A 23,775-nucleotide genomic window follows, 5' to 3' on the forward strand; every position below is an offset into this window, starting at 1 on the left:
TTTTTTTTTTTTTGAAGCCTATCTTTTACACACAATGGCTTTATTTTCTCAAAGATGCTTAAAACATGCTGGGCTGGGGAAATAGCTCAACTGGTAAATGCTTGGTGCACAAACAGGAGAACCTGTGTTTGATCCCCAGAACCACATGATAAAGCTGGGCACAGTGGTACACGGCCACAATCCCAGTGCTGGGAAGGTGGAGATAATCAGATCCCTGGTGCTCTCTGGCCATCCAACCTTGCCTCTTTTGTGTCTCAAAACAAGGTGGATAGCTCTTGTGGAGTGATATTGAGAGTGACCTCTGGCCTATACGTGAACATTCACACCTGGGCAAGCACATGCATACACACAAAACACATTAACTTACACTTGACAGAATTACCTGAGACCACTAAAGTTGTGACATTTATTAAATAATATTTTTGTCGGTGCCGATCACACAGCTGAGTAGAAACTACTGCTCGCACTTGACTGACATGTCTTTCCATAAAGTCAGTCCTGGACATACATGAAGGGATAAGGATTTTAAACTTTAATTTTGCCATCCCTGAGGTGTGGCCAGTTGTTAGATGGCCCAACTCAGGGCATCACCACACTGTGATAAAGAATGAAGAAGTGCCCACTCTCTTCCATTGGCAGAAGCTGAAATCCTCCCCCTTCCTAATTAATCTAGTTGGCCCATGCTTAACTGCGTGCTAGTGGCAAGGGTGGCTGGGATGTGTGCTTTTCGTTATGTGGAGCCCCAAACCAAAGTTCTAATTGTATGAAAGAGAGACTAGATGCTTGGGGAAGGCAATCGATCATATTTTTCCAGTCTCAGAGAGCTAATTTTTGATAGATCGGAATGCTGCATTTAAATTGTTTATAAGACAAAGAAGCGACTGAATAAACAAAAAGCCCAATTCGGCAGAGTTTTAGGCAAAATATCTGAATTATCTGAATTTAACTGGAGAACTGACCTTCATATCAAACACACCAGCAGACTACTACTGTTCCTTTCAGTCTCACTGGAAGTGTGCTTGTGTGTGTGTGTGTGTGTGTGTGTGTGTGTGTGTGTGTGTGTGCTTGTGTGTGTGTGTGCTTGTGTGTGTGCTTGTGTGTGTGTGTGTGCTTGTGTATGTGTGTGTATGTGCTTGTGTGTGTGTGTGTGCTTGTGTGTGTGTGTGTGTGTGTGTTTCTTCTCAGCTTAACTTGGCTCCCAGTTTAAGATAACCAATTATCAGTGTAGATTGTTAGTAGCATAAGGGTGAAGGAAACCTATGAGTAATTTATACAAGCATAGAATCAGGACCTTCTCAAGGAACACAAATTCCCATGAGAGAACACAAACTTTTCTCTGTACCTAAAAGTCTCCTTTTGCTAGCTTCAAATCTGATGTGCCGTGCAGAAGCACACACTCTTTGTAACCATGTGATTCCAGTTTCCTGCAGAAACTTTACTTAACACCAGGACACATCCAGAGATTCAACACTGACACCAAGGAACACCGAGCTTTGGCATTTAACACTAACAACAGTGACAGCCCATGGAAGACTCAGAGGCGGACAGCCTGGCAGTGAGGTCACTCTCTCAACAAACTGCAGCAAAGGGGGAACTCAAATGCCAACAGACGAAGGAAAATGCTCAACACTTCCAGGAAAAGCAGATTCAGCTTCAGGGACATCCTGACAATCAGACAATCAGATTTTTTTTGAGACCGTGATTCTATGTAAATTATCCCTAGATAAAAGTCAGTGGGGGCTCTGATCCAGGTTTTCGTGAGGGTCAATCGTTAATGAGGTTCTTTGGAAATCTGCATAGCTAGAAACATACGAACTTGGGTGAGGTTCACACCAGCATTGTTTACAGTACACACACACATAAAAAGAAAATACATACATATATACATAAACACATACATACATACATACATACATACATACAAATATCCAATAGTATGGGAGGAAAGTGCAATTCAGTACAATGCTTGTCTAGCACATATGAGCCCTGGGTTTGATTGTCAGCATTGCATAAAGTCAGGGTGACAGTACATAGATGTGGTCCTAGCATGCCAGTGGTAGAGACAAAGAGGGTCAGAGTTCAAAGTCACCCCCAGTTACATACTGAGTCTTCAGAGACCCCAGAAGCATAAGATCCACTCTCAAAACAACACAACAAACAGGTCCCCGGAAGTCCCCTAAAAGCGGGCTTGATAGAATGGCAGTTTGCTTATGTAATGTATTCATGTAGCTAAGAAAATGGACTCTGCTACCTAGACCATGCATGAATCTCATTAACATGGAGTAAATAAACATCTTGGCCTGGTGACGCTGAATTCCTGTAATCCCAGCCCTCCAGAGGTTGTCACTGGAGGATTCTAAGTTCAAGACCAGTCTGGACTACATACTGAGACCCTGTCTTAAAAACAGAACAAAACAAAACAAACAAACAAACAAAAAAACAATCAACCAACCAACTAACCAGACAACAGACAGTTCCATATACAGAAGGCTCAGTGTAAACAAAATGAAGCCGGACAGTATGGGAATGCTTCTGAGAACAGACATGGCATTGTATTGGCATGGGATGGGGGTGAGGGAGGGGGGGAGGGAATGGGGGAGGGTGCGACACAATGGAGATGACAGGGGCGAGTCCTGGGGGCTGTGGTTCTGTGGATGCACAGTCTCCATTTTGTTCTGTACACGGCCTGTGCATTTCTACATATTCTTCAGTATAATAATTCACAACGGACCGCACCAAACGTGGCCAGCAAGTGGACAAAGGGCTGCAAAAGGATGAGCTACCACTGAGGATGGGAGTGTGGATGCTAAAGCTAGAAGGCGGAGCCACAGCAGAGAAAGGAATCCAGCAAAGGAACTAATTTACTCCAGAGGGTTAATTCCGATCGCGTTCAGAATTTAGGACCAAACAGGATTTCACGTCTGAGCGCACCGCAGTGACTGAGTGACTATTTGTTCCCCCTCCTGGGGACTGCCCCTGGGGGCCTGGAACCCAGTGAAGCCATGCAGTCTGCTTGCAGGGACAGCTAGGGCTGGCTTCAGAGCAGAGGGCCCCCCTCCCTAAGGCTGTCCAGGCAGCACTGTTTATATGAACCTGGATCAACCTCTGAGTGCAGACGGAGGGCTTGAGAGCAGCTGGGGAGGTGAGGAGACCTGGGGATGTCTCTGCCTTTCACTAGCAATAAACCCACTCACCCTGGCTAGACATTCCTGACCCTGGTGGTGATGGGTATGTGATCACAAAGATGTATTTGACCAGAACTGTCATGAGACACTGCTTTCTCAAGCTCCAGTCAGAAAGCCCAGAGATCTGCATTCTCTGCTTCTCGGTGAAAATATCAACAGGCTTTTCTTTGTTATTACAGGGGAGTCGAAGGAATAGACCTGCAGGTCAGCAAGATGGCTCAGCAGGCAAAGGGGCTTGCTGCCAAGCCTGACGATCTGGGTTATGTGTCCAGACCTATATGGTAAAGAACTGCCAGAAGCTGTCCTCTGACCACCACTTGTGTACTGTGACATGTGTGTACCTATGTACACACACACACACACACACACACACACACACACACTAAAATAAATAAAATTTGATTTAAAAGAATTTTTAAAAGGACAGGCTTACATTTTATCTGATTGCCCATTCTGAACCCTACTATTCCAGCCTTCTCCTTTTATATTCCTGAACAAAGCTGTTCTGACCCTTCTCGGAAATCATCATTCAAGTAAGGATTCCTATGCTCATTCCCAGCTTTTTTTTCCCCCTGGGCTGCTTGTTTTATTCCGTTGACCTCAGAAAACCCTGTTGGAATGCGACACCCCAATCTTTTTGAGGAAGCCACATGACTGGCAAAACCGAAGCTCCCCTCTGCGTGTGCTGAAGCACAGGTGTGCGAAAGTCACCCCCGGCAACTGGAAGCACCTGCTTTCGTCACACACTGCAAGCTCGCTCACAGTAGCGATCAGCCACCTGCCATTGGTCGGACTTGGCATGGAAGGGAGTGTCCGCAATTAACAGCACGCACTTGTTAGCACAAAACAATCTCTGCTGTTTGTGCTCGTGTGTGGGGAACCCTGGGTTTCTAGGGCAGCTGAAAGAAAACAAAACAGGGCTGGGCATGTCACTCGTTTGGTAGAGCGCTTGCCTAACGTGTATAAAGTCCATCATTCAGTCTTGAGCATTGTACAAATCAGGCGTGGAGGCCCACAGAAGCCGGAGGGGCAGAAGTTCGTCATCCTGAATGTATACTGGATGAAGCCAGGACCGAGTACACTCTCCCCTCAAATAAAAAAAATAAATAAATAAAAAAGAAAAGGAAACAAAGCAAAGACCAGGCCCCACCCACATTTTACTTTGTTAGTGCCTTAGCACTTAAGACCCAGAACCAAGGTGCCATAAAAAGGTACAAGTTTAAAGTCAAGGACCAAGTAGAAATATCTGCAGAAACTTCATGTCCCTTACAAGATTAACTTGAGGGGCTGGCGAGATGGCTCAGTGGTTTAGGATTCCTGCTCTTCTAGAGGACCTGAGGTTGGTTTCCAGCACCCATGTTGGGTGGCTCACAACCACCTGTAATCCCACCTCTTGGAGATCTAGTGCCCACTTCTGGATCCTGTGGACACACACCTGCACTCATATGTGAACAAACACAAGGACCAGTACGCATATCGCATAAATAAAAACAAGAAGAAATCTTTTTAAAAAGCTAACCTGGAAATGGATCTCTTTTAACATTAACATTTAAGCATGTGTATGTGGATTTAAAAAGACCAAAACTATAGTTAATTTTCCTGGTTGAGCTTGCCATGAAGACACATTCGTAGAAACCCAGAGCTTGGGAGCCTGAGGCAGGAGGCCTGTTACCTGCAAGTGTACAAATACTTATCAGAAATGAACTGAAGGGTTGCAAGCAGGCCTCCAAGAATGGAGCAAAGTCCTTCAGCGGGGGGTTCTGTTTAATTCCGTTTTCCAAACAAAGATTTGCTGTTGGGGAATGGACCCAATTCCTAATACCTACGAGTCCTTGGCATAGCCTGGCAAAAGGTTTGCTGAGGGGCCACTTCTCTGCGTGTGCTAAAAGCCTACACAACCCCTTCAGGTTGCCACCTCTCATGAGGAATGGGAGACACTTAATAATCCCTAACAGAAAAGTGCTCTTTCCTTTCTGGCAAATAGTTGTTAACAGGGGTTAACCAAACCATTATCTGAGCTGGACCCAGGGGTTAGGGATAGCACCTTATCTAAATTATGTGCTTATTGAAAGAACCTTGGTTACTACTTAGAAACATAATTTCCTTGATGGTTAGGCAGGTGTGGATGACACCTGGGGGTTCAACACTAAAGGGTAGGCTCCAGTTTCCTATTGGGCAGACCGAATGCTGTCCCTCATACGCAATCCTGTTTCATGGGTGGAACTGTGGCTCAGTGGTAGTGTGATTGCCTAGCATGTACGAGGCCTTGGGCTTGACTCCCAACCCTGCAAGGTAAGGAAATAAATTCCCGTTTCTTTCAGTAATCTGTGGAATTTGGCCTTCAGTAGTAAACTTAGCCTATTATCCTCTTCACTTGGACTTGACCCCACGCCCTTCCTTCTCTCTCCCCTACTTCTCTCTCTGAGATAAGGTCTCGTATATCCCAGGCTGGCGTTTATTTGCTAGGAAGACCTTGAACCACTGGTGTCCTCCCACACCGAACATGACAGGCGTGGGCCACCATAGCCAGTTTCAGTAGTTTAGGAGTCGAGCCCAGGATTTCCCGGATGCTAGGCAGGCAGTCTGCCAACTCAGCCACCTCCCCAGACCTATTCAGCCACATCCATTTACTCGTTCCTAGAGAAAATGGTGGTAATGGTGGCAAAACCACACCACGCACAATCCCTTACACAAAATGAACTCACACACCTATCCGTTTGGCGTGGTGTGAAAGTGTCATTCCGATGTTCGCTATTGACCTCTTCCCCGGCTAGGTTTGACTGTATCTTTCTCATGCTGCAGTGGCAAGCTTCAGGGCCTCGTCAGCTATGAAGCCAGCACAGTGAGCAACCAGCCCTGGGTTGCCAGCCTCCGATGCGCAGAAAGTAAGGTACACTGAATACGTTCAGGCTCTGTGGTCAGAGATGCAGCTCAGTTGGGAGAAAGACTGCCTGGCATTATGCACGAGGTTCTGGGTTCCACCCCAATCCTGCATGAGCCAGGTGTCATGGTACACACCTGTAATCTCAACACGTTGTAAACAGGGGCAGGCTGATCAGAAGTTCAAAGTCATTCTCTGCGTAGAGAATGGAGCCCCAGCTGACCTACATGAGAACACGTCTCAAACAAAGACTTAATCCAGGTTCTTGGGCTCCATTCAGAATCTGCTAAATCACAAAGGCAGCAGTCTGTACACTATCAACTGGGTTAGAAGTCGGTGCAATCGAATCAACACAACACAAAACAGGCTCTGTGGGCAGTGACAGGAAATACCTCTCTGAAGGGAGAGAATTGACCAGGAGGACTGACCCAGCCTTCTGGCTACCCAGCACAAGCAGGGCAGTTTTAGGAGGCTCTGGGTAACCTACTGGTGACACAGCATGATGCCACCACTCACTCCCTTAAAGTAGTCTTCGAGGACATAGGTCCAGAATCACAGGGTGGCAAAGCTCAGACCAAACCCTTGGTCTGCAGTTACATCATAAACATTGTCATCCACGTTTCTGAGATGGGAAAACTGAAACTTTGGAGGTGAAGTGACTCAAACTCATGACAAGGACAGTGCAGTTATAGTTCCAGACATTTGTTTTAGCAACCTAGTGTCACCTCTCCCAGGTTCCTCGAGGAGGGGACAGAAAAACAGCCAGGGAAGGGGGAAGATCTTTTTAGTAAGAGACTTCAGATTTCCTTATTCTGGTGGCCTGGATGAATTCCTTCAGAATGTGTGTTCTATGGGTGTTGACGGCTTGCTTTTAAATCTAGATTAAACAGGATTAATTTAAACTGGATTAACTGCATGCAAGGATTTGAGCGCAGATAACAAGACTTAATGTGTTACTCTTTGATCATTTGGTATGTCTCGAAGTAAATCAAACCAAACCACAGACTGCATGTCTTTTCGTAGCCAAATACACCAAATTCAGCCACCTTTTGCCATTTTGGGTGGGGAGTTTCTCATGTAGCCCAAGTTGGCCTAAAAACCTGCTATGTAGCTGAGTCTGGCCCTGAATTCTTGATCCTCCTGTGGCCATCTCCAAAGTGCTAGGATTACACTTATATATAATTATGCCCAGCTCCAAATTCAGGTTTTTGAAAACTGGTTTATATATGTGACAAAGCCAGACCACAGTTATTTTCAGTAAAACCTTAAAACAGAGAGTGTAAACTCAACCAAGAGGCCTGACTCTCGGATAGTCCTGATGCCCAACTTTTATACTGATACCCATGGCACAAATGACTTATAGTAACATTCCTTCTCATTGACCTGTCAACTCTGAACAAGGGCAGATAGTGTTCTATGACCTTGTGTTTAGCATCTTCTCGACTCTACTTCTCAGGTCCTGTGATTACTGGCCTATGTTACCATACTCAGTTTCTGTGGTGCTGGGGAGTGAACCCAGAGCTTTGGGAATGCTAGAACTTCACTCTACCAACTGAGTTTATCCCTAGCGTGGAAATATAGGAGGGGCCTTTCCTTCCTGTCATCCCCACCAGGGATATAACACTATGCTATGGTTCTAGATTCTAATGCTATCTTGTTTTTGTTTGTTTGTTTGTTTGTTTTGAGGCAGAGTTTATCTACAAAGCACTGGCTGTCCTGAAACTCACTAAACTATGTAGAGCAGGCTGGCTTTGAACTCACAGCGATCTGTCTGCCTCTGCCTCCCCAGTGCTGGGAAGAAAGGCACGTGTGTCACCACATTCTGCAACATTTCTGATTAATTACTGTAACCAGTTTCTAAAAAATGTCCTATAGATTAAAGTCAATTCTGTTAGCAGCTAAAACAACACACTGCCTTCATCTACTGCCTGTACAGACCCAAAATCTAAAGAGCACAGCTCCAATCAGCCAGGTAAGTGAGCAGAACTCACTGGTTCTGGCTCCTGACTTGACAGATGGAAAGGAGGCCCAGCCATGTTTGAAGTAGCAAGGCTCCATGGTAACTAGTAACAGGTCCAATAGACCAGCGAGTTGGATCTTGAAGACATGGAGTTGAGCCACCAGGTAAGAAGAAGAGCATAGAGTCCCAAAGAGGGGAAGATGAGACCACGAGGGGCTAGGAATAGCTCAGTGGATGGACAATTGGGGACCCTCCTAACCGCCCAAGTTAATGGAGTCTTACCATTCTTGGAGTTCCCCTCCCACTTCCCTGTCATACATTAAACCAAATCAGGTGGTAGCTATTTGCAGAGGACAAAGCCAAAAAGAATTAAGTAGCCATTGTGTGCACCTCTGCTGATGCCAGGCTCCCCTTTCATCTCCACAAAAGAACCTTCTTCACGGGGCTCCAGGTGTGAGCATTCATTCTTAGGCTGTCTCTGGTCTCCCGCTTCCTGGGGTCTCTCAGCTCTGCCTCCAGAGAACAATTCAAAGGGGAAATCTAATTATTGGCTTCTCAGGATTCCAACCCTGGGCACTCGCTCCCCTCAAGGAATGTTCAGCATTGCCTTCGTGTGAATTATTTTATTTTGTCTTCATATCAGCCCAAGGTCGCTGCTATTTCTAATTTGCTGAGAAGTAATCTGTGGTTTGAGGCATACACCTGTCTCCCCTGTTGTACCAGAACAGACACAAAGACAGCTAAAGGATACCTTGAAAAATGACCAAAAGACCAGCCAACCAGTGTTACACTTATTTGTAACAATAAGCTTTGGGGTTTAGAACTCGATTTAGGACTGGGGATGAGGCACCCCATGCTAGAGTGCTTGCCTAGTGTCTTAGTTACGGTTTCTACTGCTGTGAAGAGGGAGACAGCATGACCATAGCTGCAGTCGGGGCTGGCTTACGATTCTGAGGTTCAGTCCATTATCGTCATGGCAGGAAGCATGGTTGCATGCAGACATAGTGCTGGAGAGGTAGCTGGGAGTACAACACGGGCAGGCAACGGGAAGAAAGTGACACTGGACCTGGCTTGAACTTCTGAAACCTCAAAGCCTACCCCCCAGTGACACACTTCCTTCAATACCTCTTAATAGCGGCATTCCCTGTGGGCCTATGGGACCATTTTCATTTAAAACTGCACACCTAGCATACTGCATGTCCTGGTTTCAATCCCTAGTACTGCATAAACCGGGCCTGGTGATACAGGTCCATAATCGAAGGACTCTTGAGGTGGAGGGAGGAAGATCAAAAGGCCCAACTAGTCACACTTAGCTACACTGAAAGTTCCAGGCCAGCTTGGGAGTCATGAATCTGTCTCAAAAACAAAACCTCCAGGTTCTACAGCTAAAGAGCACTGGCTGTTTTTCCAAAGATCCTGGGTTCAATTCCCAGCACCCATGTGGAGGCTTGCAATTGTCTGTAACTCCAGTTCTAGGGAATTGCAGGCACTAGGCACATATACCTACTTCTGGCCTCAGCAGGTCCCAGTCCAGGCACACTCATGGTACACAGTCATATATACTGGCAAAACACTCATACATATAACAAACATTTTAATTAGAAAATACAAACCAAAACAAAGTATCACACTGGATTCAGTTCCAAGTTCCCTGTTCCTGTTTTTGTGGTCTTAGATAAATTAGCTCTTATAAGCCCAAGTTTCCAAATTAAAAACAAAATATTTTTTTGAGACAAGAATCTCACTTTTCGGCCCTGGCTAGCCTGGAATTCACTATGTAGATAAGGCTGGCCTTGAATGCTGAGTAATCCTCCTGCCTCTGCCTGCCGAGTACTGAGGTTAGGGCATGTGCCACTATGCCCCAAATTCATTTTTAAAGGAAGGATGGTGGTGACGTCCTCATACTGTTCTTGAGAATATTGTGACGGATGTTAGAAGGCACCGCTCGCGCTCCGTGAATGTTCGCCTTGCTTTCCTGTCACAGCACCCAAGCGAGCCTCTACTCAACACTTCATTCAGATCCCCACCTTCAGAGCAGGCTGCCAGGGGAACTGTTACCACTATGTTTATTCTTATTTTTAAATCCATGTTTTTATTTTGTCTTTGAGGAGTGTGGGCACACCTGCCATGGCAAAGGTGTGGAGGTCAGAAGATGTCTTGCAGGTGTCTGTTCTCTTTTCCCACTCCTTGGGTCCCAGGGATTAAACTCCGGTTATCAGTCTTAGTGGGGAGTACCTTTCGCACTGTGTTACTGAACTATTATTGTCATTGAGCTTAGTAAATAATCAAGTCCCTGTTGCCAGAACAGATATTTTCAGCAGTCACCCTGAAATACACTTTGTTAGCTAACTGAAATTCCAACTGAACTTTAACTTCTAGGATTCTATTTGTTAAATCCGGTAACCCCAAGGGTCTGTGACACACTGCAGGGGGAAGGGAAATGACACTTCTGTGTGGGAAGCGAGAGTCCATGACAGGGAGGGGTGTCTGATCTGGACACACAACATCACAGTCACATACGTTGTTGGTGCCACCAAATACCTTGCTGGTCTCAGGACTCTTCCTCTCTCGGCCCTCTTGCCAAGACTTGTCCTGACACCGGACATCTGCTAGTATTCTGGAAAGCTCTTGTCAGTCCTTTGTCATTACCTTTCCTTCTGTGGCTAGACTTAAGGTTACAGGCTGGACTGGGACCAACTGTCAACTTTCTTTTCTAAGTCTAAAGAAAATGTGATGTGAGTTGTTGTTGTTTTTAAACCATTATCCTGTCTGCTGAGGACTCCTGTCATGTCTGCTTTGAACTGTCAACTCTTGGTTTGGCAAAAACCAAAACAAACCAAACAAAAAAACCTGTAAGAATTATCTAGGCTGAAAAGAAGGTTAATGTAGAGACTTGTAAATACTTTAAATAAAAATGTTTTAGCTCTCATCATAAGTCTGGGACTTTGGAGAGCCACTTATTTAGTGGGTACGGAATTACAATGTGCAAAGCGAGGCAGTTTCAGAGACTGTCTGCTTATGGGGAGCGCAGTGAACAGGAACGACCTATACTCTGAAAATCCAGAGCTAGAAAACCGGAAGCCAGGAGAACAAGAATCTACACAAGTGCTGTTTTCTTCAAAAGCACAGAGTCAGACTCGGCAAACTTCCTACTAGAGAAGCTGAGGTTATATAAAGTCAACTTGAGGCCTGGAGGCTTTGTCGGTTCTTCCTGCCTTAAGTAACCCAGTGCACTGACAGGTAGATTAGCTGCATTGGCCGTGTCGGTATGGCTGATTGCGATGGTTATGTTACAGCTCCTGTCATCGCTCCATGTTTCCAGAACCACACTAAAAGACGTGCAAGCACTCATCGGCAGGAATGCATGATGCCTTCCTCACCATGTCAGCCTTAGCTCCAGGGAATGGCATGCCTCTCGGGAGTCCCGAGTAGCTCAGGCCTACCACTCTCTATTGGTACAGAAGACTGGCCGGTCAGTGTCTGAGACAGCCAGCCATTGTCAACACCACAATGAGCTTCACTCCAATCTCACAGAGTTCTCAGGAGTGGCCTGGCCTGGTCCACTATTCTAGAGAGAATTTCACTGGGTAAAGAGAACAAGAGTGATCTCCTAGGGGTAGGGGGTGGGGTGGTAGATTCTGTTCTCTTAGTTGTGTCCCATCCTTCAGACGTTTGATATAAGGTAATTTAAGGTACACACTATACAAGCTGTAAGGCCCCCATACCCTGCAAGACTGTGGTTAGCAATATAAAGACCACAGAACACTGGTCAGCATGTTCGTCAGACATTAAACACTGCTGATGTGGCCCTTTTAGAACTCAGTGTATATGAGTAGACTGAAAACTTGGAGAAATATATAAGAAACTTGGTCTGATTTTTTTTGTTGTTTGAGCTAGTGTCTTATGTAGCTCATGCTGGCCTCAAATTCACCACATAGCCCAGGATGATGACCTTGAAATTCTGATCCTCCTGATTCTACCTCCCAGGAATGCACCAACAGGGCTTAGTACTGGGGATTGAACACAGGACTTCGTGCATGTTGCCAAATGGGCAACAAATGGTTTAAATTTAACCAAACAACACAAAGAACACACATGAAGAAACACACTTCTGTCTGTGTGTAGGTATGCTAAATTTCTTTCCATATACCATAAAGTCTTATTAAACAAACAAAAAACTTGTCTAGAGATTTTATTTTACATGTATGAATGCTCTGCCTGCATGGATGTCTGTCTAATGCTAGTACAATGCCCACAGAAGTCAGTAAAGGTATTGGATGTCCTGGGACCTAGGTTACAGGCTGTTGTAATCCTCCTCACAGGTGCTCAGACCAGCACCTAGGTCCTCTGGAAGAGCAGCCAGTGCTAGAAACCACTAAGCACCTCTCTGGCCACCACACACTCTTATTAATTCATTAATTCCATCCTGAAACAAGACAGACATGTTCAATTCTGACAGTTTCCATCTTTGCTCTGCTAGTAAGTGTGTGCTACAAGTTTGTGTTTTGTTTGAGATTCAAGGAAACCCCTAACACACTTGACTCATCCAGGGCTCCAAAGCGCAGTGCTGTAAAGTGGGACAGCAATAATGCCATTTTCATAGGGCTGGCTGCCAGGCTGCCAGGCTGCCAGGAGGGTGGAGGAAACGATAAAGCAGCCACACTAGGCTGCTATTACCTAGTCACTGTTACTAACTGAGACAAACTGGGTTCCAGACAGGGCAGCTACCACATCCTCCATCAAATGCTCTGAAACCAAGTGGTTAAATTCCAAAGCTCTGGAGCATCACTAATACCGCTTGGCTCATGCAAGGACTCAGTACAGCGCCTGACTTGCTGTTGCTTTCTCAAACTGCTGTAATGAGCCTGGGGTCACTGTTGTTTCTCATTGCACACAGACACCCTATATAGAATGGCATCCAGACACTGTTCTTGCTTCACAACCCTTAATTGCTGCTCTCTCTTCCTTCTCCTCTGATTCCCCACATTATTTTGCCCCAAACAAGCTCTGCTCAAACTCTTCTTCCAAATGCCTGTAAAAAAAACAAGCCCTGCCCCTCTCGTGTTCCTTCCTGCCAGGGATCCTTCAGAGTACTTAAGGTTAACATTATCGTAGCCAGTAGGAAGCCCTTGCTCTCAGAAGACTCATTAAGAGGTGGAGTGGGGACTTCCATTTGCTTTAAATAGCTGACAGCCTGAATTTTCAAGTCGGTCCTTACACCGCAAAGATAACAAGCGCTTTGGTGACACAACACAGGCAAACAGAGAATTCCTGAAAGCTGACCCAGCTAGGCTTTATCACTGAGCCACCAGCCACAAGTGAGTTTGGAAAGGCAAAAGGGGTTTCATTTGGCTTTGTTTTTAAGATCAGGAAAGCTGAGTGTTACTAAGTAACTAAGTGTTTAGATGCTTCGGTTTGGAAGTGGGAAAGGAGAGACAGATTTTTTCACTTTGCTTCTGGGTCAGAATAAGGGTCTGGTTAACACCTACCTTCAAATGGGAAGGAAATCTTACCAATTTACCATGGTGCTATAAAAATGCACCCATTTCCTATGGGAAAGGAACTTCTCTGGATGCCTGAGGGGAATTAACTGAGGGGTGGTGGTGGTGGTGGGGTGACACAAGATTTATCACCACCAAGCTTCATGACAACATGTGAGCTGTGACTTGCCCCCTCCCCATAAATAAATGAAGAAATTAAGAAATAATCTGTCTTACACACACACACACACACACACACACACACACACACACACACACACACAGTGTCAGTTTCAGATACACACAGATGTTCACCATGACATTATTTACAACAGCTAACACATGGGCAATGAGTTGTATTTGTAACAGGAGAACGGTACACACGTCTGTCCATTTGATGGATTAGGCAGATATGATGGCAGGGCTTGTAATCCCACCAGTGAAGAAGGGAGGTAAGAGGGTCAGGAGGTCAAGGTCATCTATGGCTCTACAGTAAGTTTCAGGCACGCTTAGGCTAGAGGAGACATCGTCTAAAAACAAAACTGCAACCAACAAGGCACAGACAAATTCTGATGCTATATCAAATCGAGGATTCCAGGAACAGCTCCGGTCATCTCACAAATATTAATCTGATCCTTGTACCAACCTACAGCGTGCTTACAGTTATTACCAGTTCTATTTTATGTTCCAGGAAACTAAGGCGGGGAGGTAAGTTATTTTCCTCTAGATTATACAGGTAAAACATGGAAGTCTTAGGGTCTGGATGAGCCCATTGGCCTCTACAGTCTTTGCTCTAACCATGATGACATGGACTGATCATATTTTATTTTGCCTGATTTTCCTACATTAGTTCTATTAAGAAAAATGTTTGGCAGAAGAATATACCCTGGCTATCAGGGAGGAGATTAGACAGGGGTGGGTGGTATTGAATTCTTTTCTATTGTCACCTTCAGTGACAGATACTTATGCCTTTTGTTCTTCTTATCAATACTTAATGCCTTTGTAAAGTACACTTTGTAATTTACAGTTCTTCTATTCCACTAACTTCCTCAAGACCCCAACTTACAGATGAGGCTTGGCTTGGAAAGAATAAATGACTCATTTGGGTGACACTGTTAGTTTGTGCAAGGCTCAGTTTATGTAAGACTCAGGTTATGTTCTTTCCACTACTCAGTTTGAGATGGATAAACTCAAGAGAGTGCTTGACATATCTTCAGCCTAGACTTCCTCAAGGAAACTACTAGAGCCTGGCTGAACATAAGGAAGGACTGGATAAGACTCACCCAGAGCTAAGCCAACAAGAGCAAACTGCCATCTAAAGTTGAAACATGTACATCCCTCAATTGCTCACAGCCTCTGTCTGTCAGGTCCTGGGCTCTCCCTAAGGAAAGCTGGTGAACTCAACCTCTCTCTTTGTCTGCTACCCCGTAACTACAGCTTTCCAGGACCCACCTTTATCTTGAAATTCTTCTCAGAAGGAGACAGGAGACTAGACAGGTGTGGGTTACGGGGAAAGTAACCACTGTCACAGTTGAGGTGTGGTCGGAGCTGACGGCTGCAGCCCTTGACCCAGTGACCTTCACATATTTAATTCACAGCAGTTCTGTGGGCTAGGCTGCCTTTCACTGATGCGGATGCAGAGGCTTACAGTGTCTGATGCCTGCAGCCCCCACAGAGTCAGGAGTGGGGGAGAGTAAGCATCTAACACTACAGAGGCTGAGACCATCATAAACTGACTTTATCACTGCCCATACAACCACAGACTTTATCGATAATCAAGATCATACATACATGTGTACATGTACGACTGAAAGTAGGAGATGATGACTGGGGTTAGAAGTCAGGGGATAAGGGTGAGATGGGGGGGGGGCAACAGCCAAACATCATTTACTGCTGTGAAATGTCTTATGGAATCAATCCCTATGCATAATGAATTCATACACACACAAACATAGGCTCACATAAACACATGCACACACACACACACACACACACACAAACACACCACATGTACTCTCAATGGGAGTGGATGGTAGTAACTGAATGATAGGGTGTCAAGTGGGGCCCCCTACTCTATCATGCTAATGTGCAGGGTGAGGAGAGTGGATTATTTTTCAAGGACTGGAAGCTATCAAGCTTGGCAGGCATTATTTTATCAGCCCATCACCAAACACAAAGCTCAGCTTAGGGGAAGGAGTACTAGGTGATCTGTAAATAAAGCTCCCACAAGTGGACCGTTAGCCTGCCAGAGGCCAGGCTTTCCATGGGTCATTGGCTTGGGCACTGCTTCCCAGCAGAGGCCTCCCCTCCAGCTTTGACAATTCCCACTTTTCTACCTAGGACCACTGCATAGAAGGGAGAGCACGGGAGAGGGTGAAAACGCACGCATTCCCTGCTGATGTGGCCAGCGAGACACTTAGCCCCAGTGTGAGGGCAGCAACAATGCGGGACTGCTGGGTCAAGTGCATGAAGGGTGAGGTCCCTTCAGGGCAGCTGCAAAAGAAAGCCCCTATTAATCCCTTAACTAAGCAGCTGATGGATTTAGTCTGTTTCTGCATACGTTAGAGCCCCTGATACACAGCATCATTATACGCTTAAAAAAAAGCACTGTGCCAGTTAGCAAAGCTTTTCGGTTTTCTTCACCTCGGTAACCAACGTGATACAATAGGGACACTTTGGAGGGCTTCTGAGTATAGTTTCCTGTCACTCTGTCCTGAAGCATTGTGAGAAAGTTTTGTTCTTAGAGTCATTCACAAAAAGAACAGGTTTCTACTAGTGAAGGAAGAGCAGATCGGAGCAGCCAGCCACAATCTGCCTTCTTTTGATTTTGCATTCATTGTTATTTAAAATAACTCATTCCATAAAACCGGGGAGCCTCTTTCTACCCAGTAAGTCAGAAAAGGAATCATTACCTGGTATAATCTCCCTTGCTTTCCTGAAATAAAAATAAAGACATGATCAATATGTATTTATGCTAAGCTCGATGAATGGTTTATTCTTGGCTATTTTCTCCCTCTCAAAGTCCAGAGCTTTCTGTTAAGAAAAGTAGTTAAGGAGTACCACCCACAAGGTCACTATTGGTAAGAAGATACAAGGATCCTTGAGGTGTGTCTTACCCTTAACAGAAGAGACTAATATATAACTCTATTTTTATATATTATACATTCTTCAGGCGTATATTATGAAGAAGCACTGATAATCACTGTTACACTTCTAAGGTCACAGAATAAATACATTTGCATTGAAGTGCCAAACCTTTTAGACTATGACCCAGGTAAATCAACACACACTATTTACTTTTTAAACAAGTTCAGGAAACGACTTTGCTTTTCGGCTGCCAGTGCCTTTAAGAATTAAAGGGCTCTTTACACAACCGCAGGGAAAAAACATGTACAAAAGTTGCTAAATTTAAATGAAAATTACAGCTGTTTCTAACAACTGCTACCTCCCAAGGTCAAGTAACTGGGAGTCCTTTTCCAGGAACAGGGTCGGAACTCCATCCCCTTAGCACAGTCTAAACCTCATGATGTCTCAGAGAAACACTATCACGTGCTAGTTCATGCAAACAAATTTTAAAAGAGAATCCAGCACTTCGCATCTTTCATTGGTGAGCCATTTACTGGTTTGAAAAACCCATCAAGTGCTGGCCCAAGCAAAAGTTTCGGAGTTGCAGGCAGTTAGCAGGGAACCAAGGAACAAAAAAAGGGGAGCTGGTTAGAGGCGGCGAGTGAACTCTTACCTGCAAAACCAGGGCTGCCAACTTGAAGATGGTCTCGCTGTCTACTTCAATTTGCCCCTGTGGGTGGAAGAGGAGAACATCACTGAGCACACGTCTACCCTGGGCGGGAGCTGAAGAATCTGTCACAGCTTGGCACCTCCACTTTACGGTCAAATGCAGAACATACCATTGCAAGGAAGGGGGGTGAGCAGGGAGACCTCAGGGAGGGATAGGAAGAACCGGAAGAACACACTCTCTCTCTCTCTCTCTCTCTCTCTCTCTCTCTCTCTCCCACACCCTCCCCCCAATTGGGTAGGATAATTTTTCTTAGAAAAGACGAGTAACTTTGAGGCTAAAAATTTAGACAAATTTTAACTGGAAAATTCTTGGATACTTTCCTTTTATCTCTGCAAATTAATTGTTAAGCTCTGCAGGTTTTCCTATATTTGTTTGTTGTGGGTTTTCCTGAGATAATGTCCCCTCTCAGAGTCACCGCACAGTTACCTCAGCATATACCTGACGCAAACGTTGTTAAGGCACAATTTCCCTTCATTGTAAGGAGCAGACTATGGAGTGAATATTTATTCCATCCCAGCTAAAATGGGATGTCTTAAACATCAGTAGCAGGAAAAGCGAGGTCTAAAACTCTGTTGCTCTGAAAGTCTGATGAACTCACATTCATCATTTTCCCGTCTTTTTATTTCTTCATCCTTCAGGATCCCAGGGAAAACTGGGGTCCTGGGGTTTGATTGACAAGACTTTTTGGGGGGGGGTCTGGAATCATGCTTACCTGTGGGTGAACACTTCCATGTACCTTCACACCTTTGTGTGTGACATGTATGAATGGCAGTGCAGCGCTGTGTAATATTACAACAGTAAGCAGGTATAGAGGAACCTTGACTTTAGAGGTGGGGGGTATGTGAGCTTGTAAGGATTAACGTGCAGAAACAATGCCTACGCTTGTTAAGTGCAGAGTCCTCTCTGCTTGAAAGTGAGCGGTGTTTAAAGGCCTGGGAATTGCCTGGTACTTTTTCTTCCTCCCTTTTATCTGTTGAACTGAAGCTCTAGCATTTGCTAGTTATTCCAAATCCATCCCTGAGAGTCATTAAATAGTTTTAAGCCAATGCACAGTAGGACTTTACAGGGGCGTCGTACTCATGAGTGTTGCTGGAAAGACTGAGACTGTCTTGTAGCATTAACTCGGTTAGAGTTCTCCACCAGAAAACAAACTAATGATAATTCTTATAGAAACCATAGAACGAATTACACAACAAGGGAAACCAGAGCTGGTGAGACGGATCGGGAGGTGAGCAAGCCCGGTGATCTGAGGATCTGAGTTCTATCCCTGGGACTCAAGAGTTTGAGGAGAGAACCAGCTCCATAAAGCTGTCCTGACATGAGCCCTCCCACCCCATCCCTATTAAAACACTAAAAACAAAAACAAAGAGAAAAAGGGAAACCCCAGGGTATTACACCAGCAGTGATAATTATCGATTCAGTTGTATTAGAAAAACAATTTAATTCACCCATCAACACACAGTGGGTCCTCCCTTCTGAAACCCAAGGCAGAAAGAGCTGCTTCAAAGGTTTGTTTCAAGAGCTCACAGACCCCAAGCCTTGGAATTCAAAGCTTGCCCACAATCTTTTAGGAACTGATTATGAAATCAAAGAGAAGCCAGGCTGAGCTCAGGAATCAATGGCTCTCTGTCTTCCCAGCAAGACACTGGCTTTCTAATCTGAGGGATGACAGCAGGTAATCCACCAGGTGAGGTTGGCGTTGATTAGATTACATTCTAGAAAGGTCAAATTCCTTAAATTCAAACACAGAGAAACTATGGAGAATGAGGAGAGTTGCTGGCAGAACTAAAAAAATAAAATAAAATTAATCCCTGAGTTCCAAAACAGGCCACACCTCAAAGTTAAAGTCAAATTTGTCTTCACATATTAAGGGAAAGAAAAGGTGTATATATATATTTTTTAGAGTATTATACAAATCAAAGACGAATAAAATAAGTTGAAGTTTTCTGTCAACACCCTGGATTCCCACGGACTTCGTCTGCCTCATAGGAGCCTTAGATGAGTCATCTGAAAAATATTCTAGACACCACCTTTTCAATTTAGCAAATGGAAGTTCAGCAGACAGATAAAAAAAAAAAAAAAAAAGATACCTAAAGCAGATATCCCTTAGGGAGCTGCCACATAATTCTCTATCTCAGAAGGGTCATTAAATATTAAAAATGCTAAAAGGAGGATGGGAGTACCAGGCTCAGACAGCACCATGTGGAGGCGTCAAACACCAACTTACCTTTCCTAGCTAATGTGGCCCAAACCCAGTTTTGGCAAGAGTGAGGAAGGGTGGGGGAGAGGGAGGGAGAGGAATGTCTCAAACCTTGTTCCAGATAGGGAAGAAAACGACAGTTTGGCCAAAGCCCCATTTTCTTTTCTAGTCCTCATTCACCGCACCACATATCGTCCTGTAGATATCAGAGGCAAACCGTTCTGGGACTCATTTGTGGAGTTCACTAAACAAGGCATCCATCAAAAACAACCCATTTGCCCTTTCCTCAGCACTTTTCATTTGACAAAAGTCAATTCAGACTTTTAAGAGTTCTTAAAAGTTCACGCCTGAAGTAGCAACTCCGTTTTAAAACTGTAGACTGCCCAGGGAAGATTTCTTTTACCTCAGCCATGGCAACAGAGTAACCAGATACAGGGCAAGCTAACACTTGAGACTCGGAGGGAGCTCCTCACAGAGAAAGGTGAGGACATCCTTCAGTGGGTTTCCATGACTGCCAGCAGCTAAGAGCCAGATGACGGGGCCGAGCACATGAAGGTAAGCTGAGACAGTGTCCTGGCCCTTCACTCTCAAGGCTACTAGAGCTGCGTCAGTGGTTCAACCACCAGGCCAACTTCCACCTTGTGCCTGTGCCACTCACTGTGCTGACGAGGTGAATTCTAAGTCCCCAGTTAAGGGGATGAATAAAAGAAAAGTCCTAGGACCAGAAAGGGAACAGAGTGAAATAGGACCCAATGGGTTCAGTCAACACTGAAGATCCAGGAAATGGCCTGTAGCTTCCAGTCTCCTCACAAGTGGCTCTGGACTTCCTGTCCTGTATTCTTCCTGCTCTATTCTGCACAGCTAACCTAAAATTTCATTACCCAATCACTCCCTCAGCAATCTTCCAAAGGCATGCTTTGGGTGAAAAGCAGATTCAGGCAAGACAGAGGAAAATGACTCCAAATGTTGTCTCTATCAATGATGGAGCTGTATGTTATCAACGCATACACATTCTATAGGAGGGCAGGAAATCAGGTGTGAGGACTCATTCTGGACAGATGTTGTATTTCATGGAAACTTATTCTACACCATAGCAATGGGTATTAACAATCTGTCGTAAGCTTGGGAGAAGTCAGTTTGCTTCCTAATCTATTGCTATCTATTTTAAGAATAGGTTTATAGTAAAGAGAAAGGAAATTGCAGCACACCCACAAAAAGTGTGCAAGTGGCTGAGGAGTAGAGCATGTGCTTAGCATGTATGAGGCCTAGGTTCAAACCTTAGCATTGCTAAATATAAACAAGTAAATGAACAGCAAAAGGGAAGAGAAAATTACGGTTTTAAATTGTCACAATACTAATGGATTCAGGCAATAATGTATTTTGTTGTTATTGGCCTTGTATGTATGGTTCTGGGCATGAGACTTGATCCCTTTGCACACTAGGTAAATGCCCTACCACTGAGCTACACACCCAGAGCCCTACACAATAATCTGCCATAAATAAAATGAAAGTTCAGTTGTAAACGGATGGGATAAGCACATCTCCCAGGGATGATGTGAATAGTATCTTCTCGTGTACCACTTACCAAGAACAAAGGGGAGCACAGGGGATCTTCTTCAAGGAGAGCCAGATAGCTCTGATTTCAACCCAGGGACAAGGATGCGAACATCAGAACAGAAAAAAAAAATACCAGGTGCCTTCTGATGCTGTGCACTGAGGACACACACATACACACACACACGTGTGTGCTTTGCCAGTAGTGTATCTTACAGTTGCAACTCAAACGATGAGAGGATTTCCCAGCGGTATCTTTTGCTGATTTCTTTGAGGTCAGATATTCCTACCACGGCCTATTGCAAGCAACCAGTATGACTTCGCAGAACTTGGGGTTAAAAAGACACACGAGAATTGGCTAGTGTAAGCTCTCTCCAGCATACCATCGTGTACAACGTCTGTCAAAAATAAATCACACCTTTAATCCCAGCACTCAGGAGGCAGCAGCAGGTGGATCTGGATGAGTTTGAGGCTGGGTTAGCCTACATAGTGAGCTGCCAGACAGCCAGGGCTATACGAGATAAACAAAGAACGTCACTAGATTTAGTAGTGAGGAAGCATTCAGGAAACGTGATGCTGACGGCCGCCCTAGAAAAGATCTTGCCGACACTCATGCCACTGTACCAAACATCTGAGAGATGGAAACCACAGGGACATGACGACTAACTGAAGTACGTTATCCCGGATCAAGGAGGAAGGCAAAGAGGGTGGAATGCTGAAATGCATATTCTGCAACAGTTGGAGTCCAGTGTTAGATGTTCTAAGTGGGATTACAGTCAGACAGCTTGTACCGGGTAAGGCTTGTACCCGGTCTTGAGAAATACCCAGTGGCATTCTTAGGGGTTAACTGCTGTGATTTATAGCTTACTCTTGGTTCAACTAAAAACTCTACACTGGGTACAGAGAAAGTATAAATATGAATGCTGCACACTGTTAGGAGCCGATATGGTTTGGTAAACGTATACTGTTGTGCTTTGTGTTGTTCCTCCAACTCTTATACATTTGAAGTATTTCATAGTAAAGTTTGAAAGTTTGTTTAGAAGAAGAAGAAGACCCCATTCTCCTGGACTGGTAGACATCATTCTGTTTGGCCTGATGAGTGATTCTCCTTTGGAAATCACGTCTCTCTTTTTCGACTGTACTGGAAATGTAACCATCCTTGTTTGGGGACAAGTGGTGCAAGCTGGCCCAGATACCTTACAGGGTTTTACCAAATCAGAGCCGAGGGAAGAAAGTTTTCTCTCTCTAGAGAAAGCTGGGAAGATATGACCCAGATGGGATGAATGGCCGTACATAGATAGCATCCTTTTGACACTGGTTCTCAGTTATTTACACTGCTGAGGGAGGCTACAACTTCCCAGTCTCGCTGGAACTCAGACATTGCTAATGATGACGGAGATACTGGATAGGATGCTCCCAGCGTGATTTGACCCTAAGATAGCAAACCACAGTGAATAGGTGTGACAAAGACACAAGCAAACACATCTACATTGCTCCTTAGAGATCTTCTGTTTTTGTTTTTTTTTGTTTTTTTCTGAAGACATGTGAACACAGAGAAGTCTGCTAACTCAGAGGTGAACATGCTATTAGTCACAAAGCCAGCCTGGTGGGATGGCCAAGCTCTATTCCTTTGCAGGGCCACTCTCCCCAAGCAACGTGCTTGTTCCATTTTTCTAGAGATCACTATGCATATCACAGGTCATGCCATCGACTACCATATCTGCCTATATCCTCTGAGTCCATGACCTAACACATTTCTCCCAGTGATACATTCATTGTTCATTCAGTTTTCTAGACCACAGTGGTGTAAACTGTGGGCTGTGACCCCACACGGGGTTGTGTAACTGAAAACAGAGTAATGAAAAGCTTGGCGGGCTGGAGAGATGGCTCAGCGGTTAAGAGCACTGACTGCTCTTCCAGAGGTCATGAGTTCAATTCCCAGCAACCACATGGTGGCTCACAACCATCTGTAATGAGATCTGGTGCCCTCTTCTGGCCTGCAGTCACATATGCAGGCAGAAGGCTATATATAAAAATAAGGGGCTGGGGATTTAGCTCAGTGGTAGAGCGCTTACCTAGGAAGCGCAAGGCCCTGGGTTCGGTCCCCAGCTCTGAAAAAAAAAAGAACCAAAAAAGAAAAAAAAAAAAAAAAAGAAAAGCTTGGCAACAGTGGAACACACAAGACCAAAGCATAATTCAAACTCAAATGTGTAATGAATCTGAGTTGTTTGTGTCTGTTTTGCCTGCGCTGATCGCAGGACCACAGGACTTGACTGCAGTCTTGGGTCTACACATCACAGACCACGTAACACCAATGAGCACTGTCTGAAACACCTCAGCCTAGACCAGAGACTACTAGATATTGTAAACTACAAAATATGTTAGATTTTCTGTTCTTATACAAACAAAGTAGCTTAATTATAGAAATTGAAGACTTTTAATATTTTCCTATCATCATTTTTGAGGGTACAGTGATCAAATAGGTATATCTATTTATATATCAATTAGGTATATTTATTTTAAAAGCTGATGTTTGATCATGGATGAGGGATGGGATGACTCAGAGGATGGGAGGAGTGCCATGAAGATCTGTGTTCTCAACGGGGGATACTGTGGCAGGAGTCTTTCAGGAAAAACTACTCTGATACCAGTGAGATTGGAAGAGAGATCTCTTCTCTTCAATGGTGGACTGACTCAAGCTAGGACAGCTCCTGAAAGG

The 23,775-nt window shown here is 44.7% G+C and overlaps 1 protein-coding gene across 6 annotated transcripts in view; it reads right to left on the minus strand.

Annotated features, from left to right (window-relative positions):
• Frmd4b (FERM domain containing 4B) overlaps positions 1-23,775 on the minus strand; it is a 326,883-nt gene that overhangs the window by 49,392 nt on the left and 253,716 nt on the right. For 5 of the 6 annotated variants that reach the window (XM_087656095.1, NM_001427301.2, XM_087656094.1 and 2 more), the window contains 2 exon segments: positions 17,246-17,302; positions 16,419-16,441 (listed from right to left, as the gene is read on the minus strand). In XM_087656095.1, the coding sequence (XP_087512221.1) occupies positions 16,419-16,441; positions 17,246-17,302 (80 nt within the window). 6 annotated transcript variants of the gene reach the window in all.

Source organism: Rattus norvegicus, chromosome 4 (genome assembly GCF_021556685.1).
Source record: "Rattus norvegicus strain SHRSP/BbbUtx chromosome 4, alternate assembly SHRSP_T2T, whole genome shotgun sequence".
Lineage (NCBI taxonomy): Eukaryota > Metazoa > Chordata > Mammalia > Rodentia > Muridae > Rattus > Rattus norvegicus.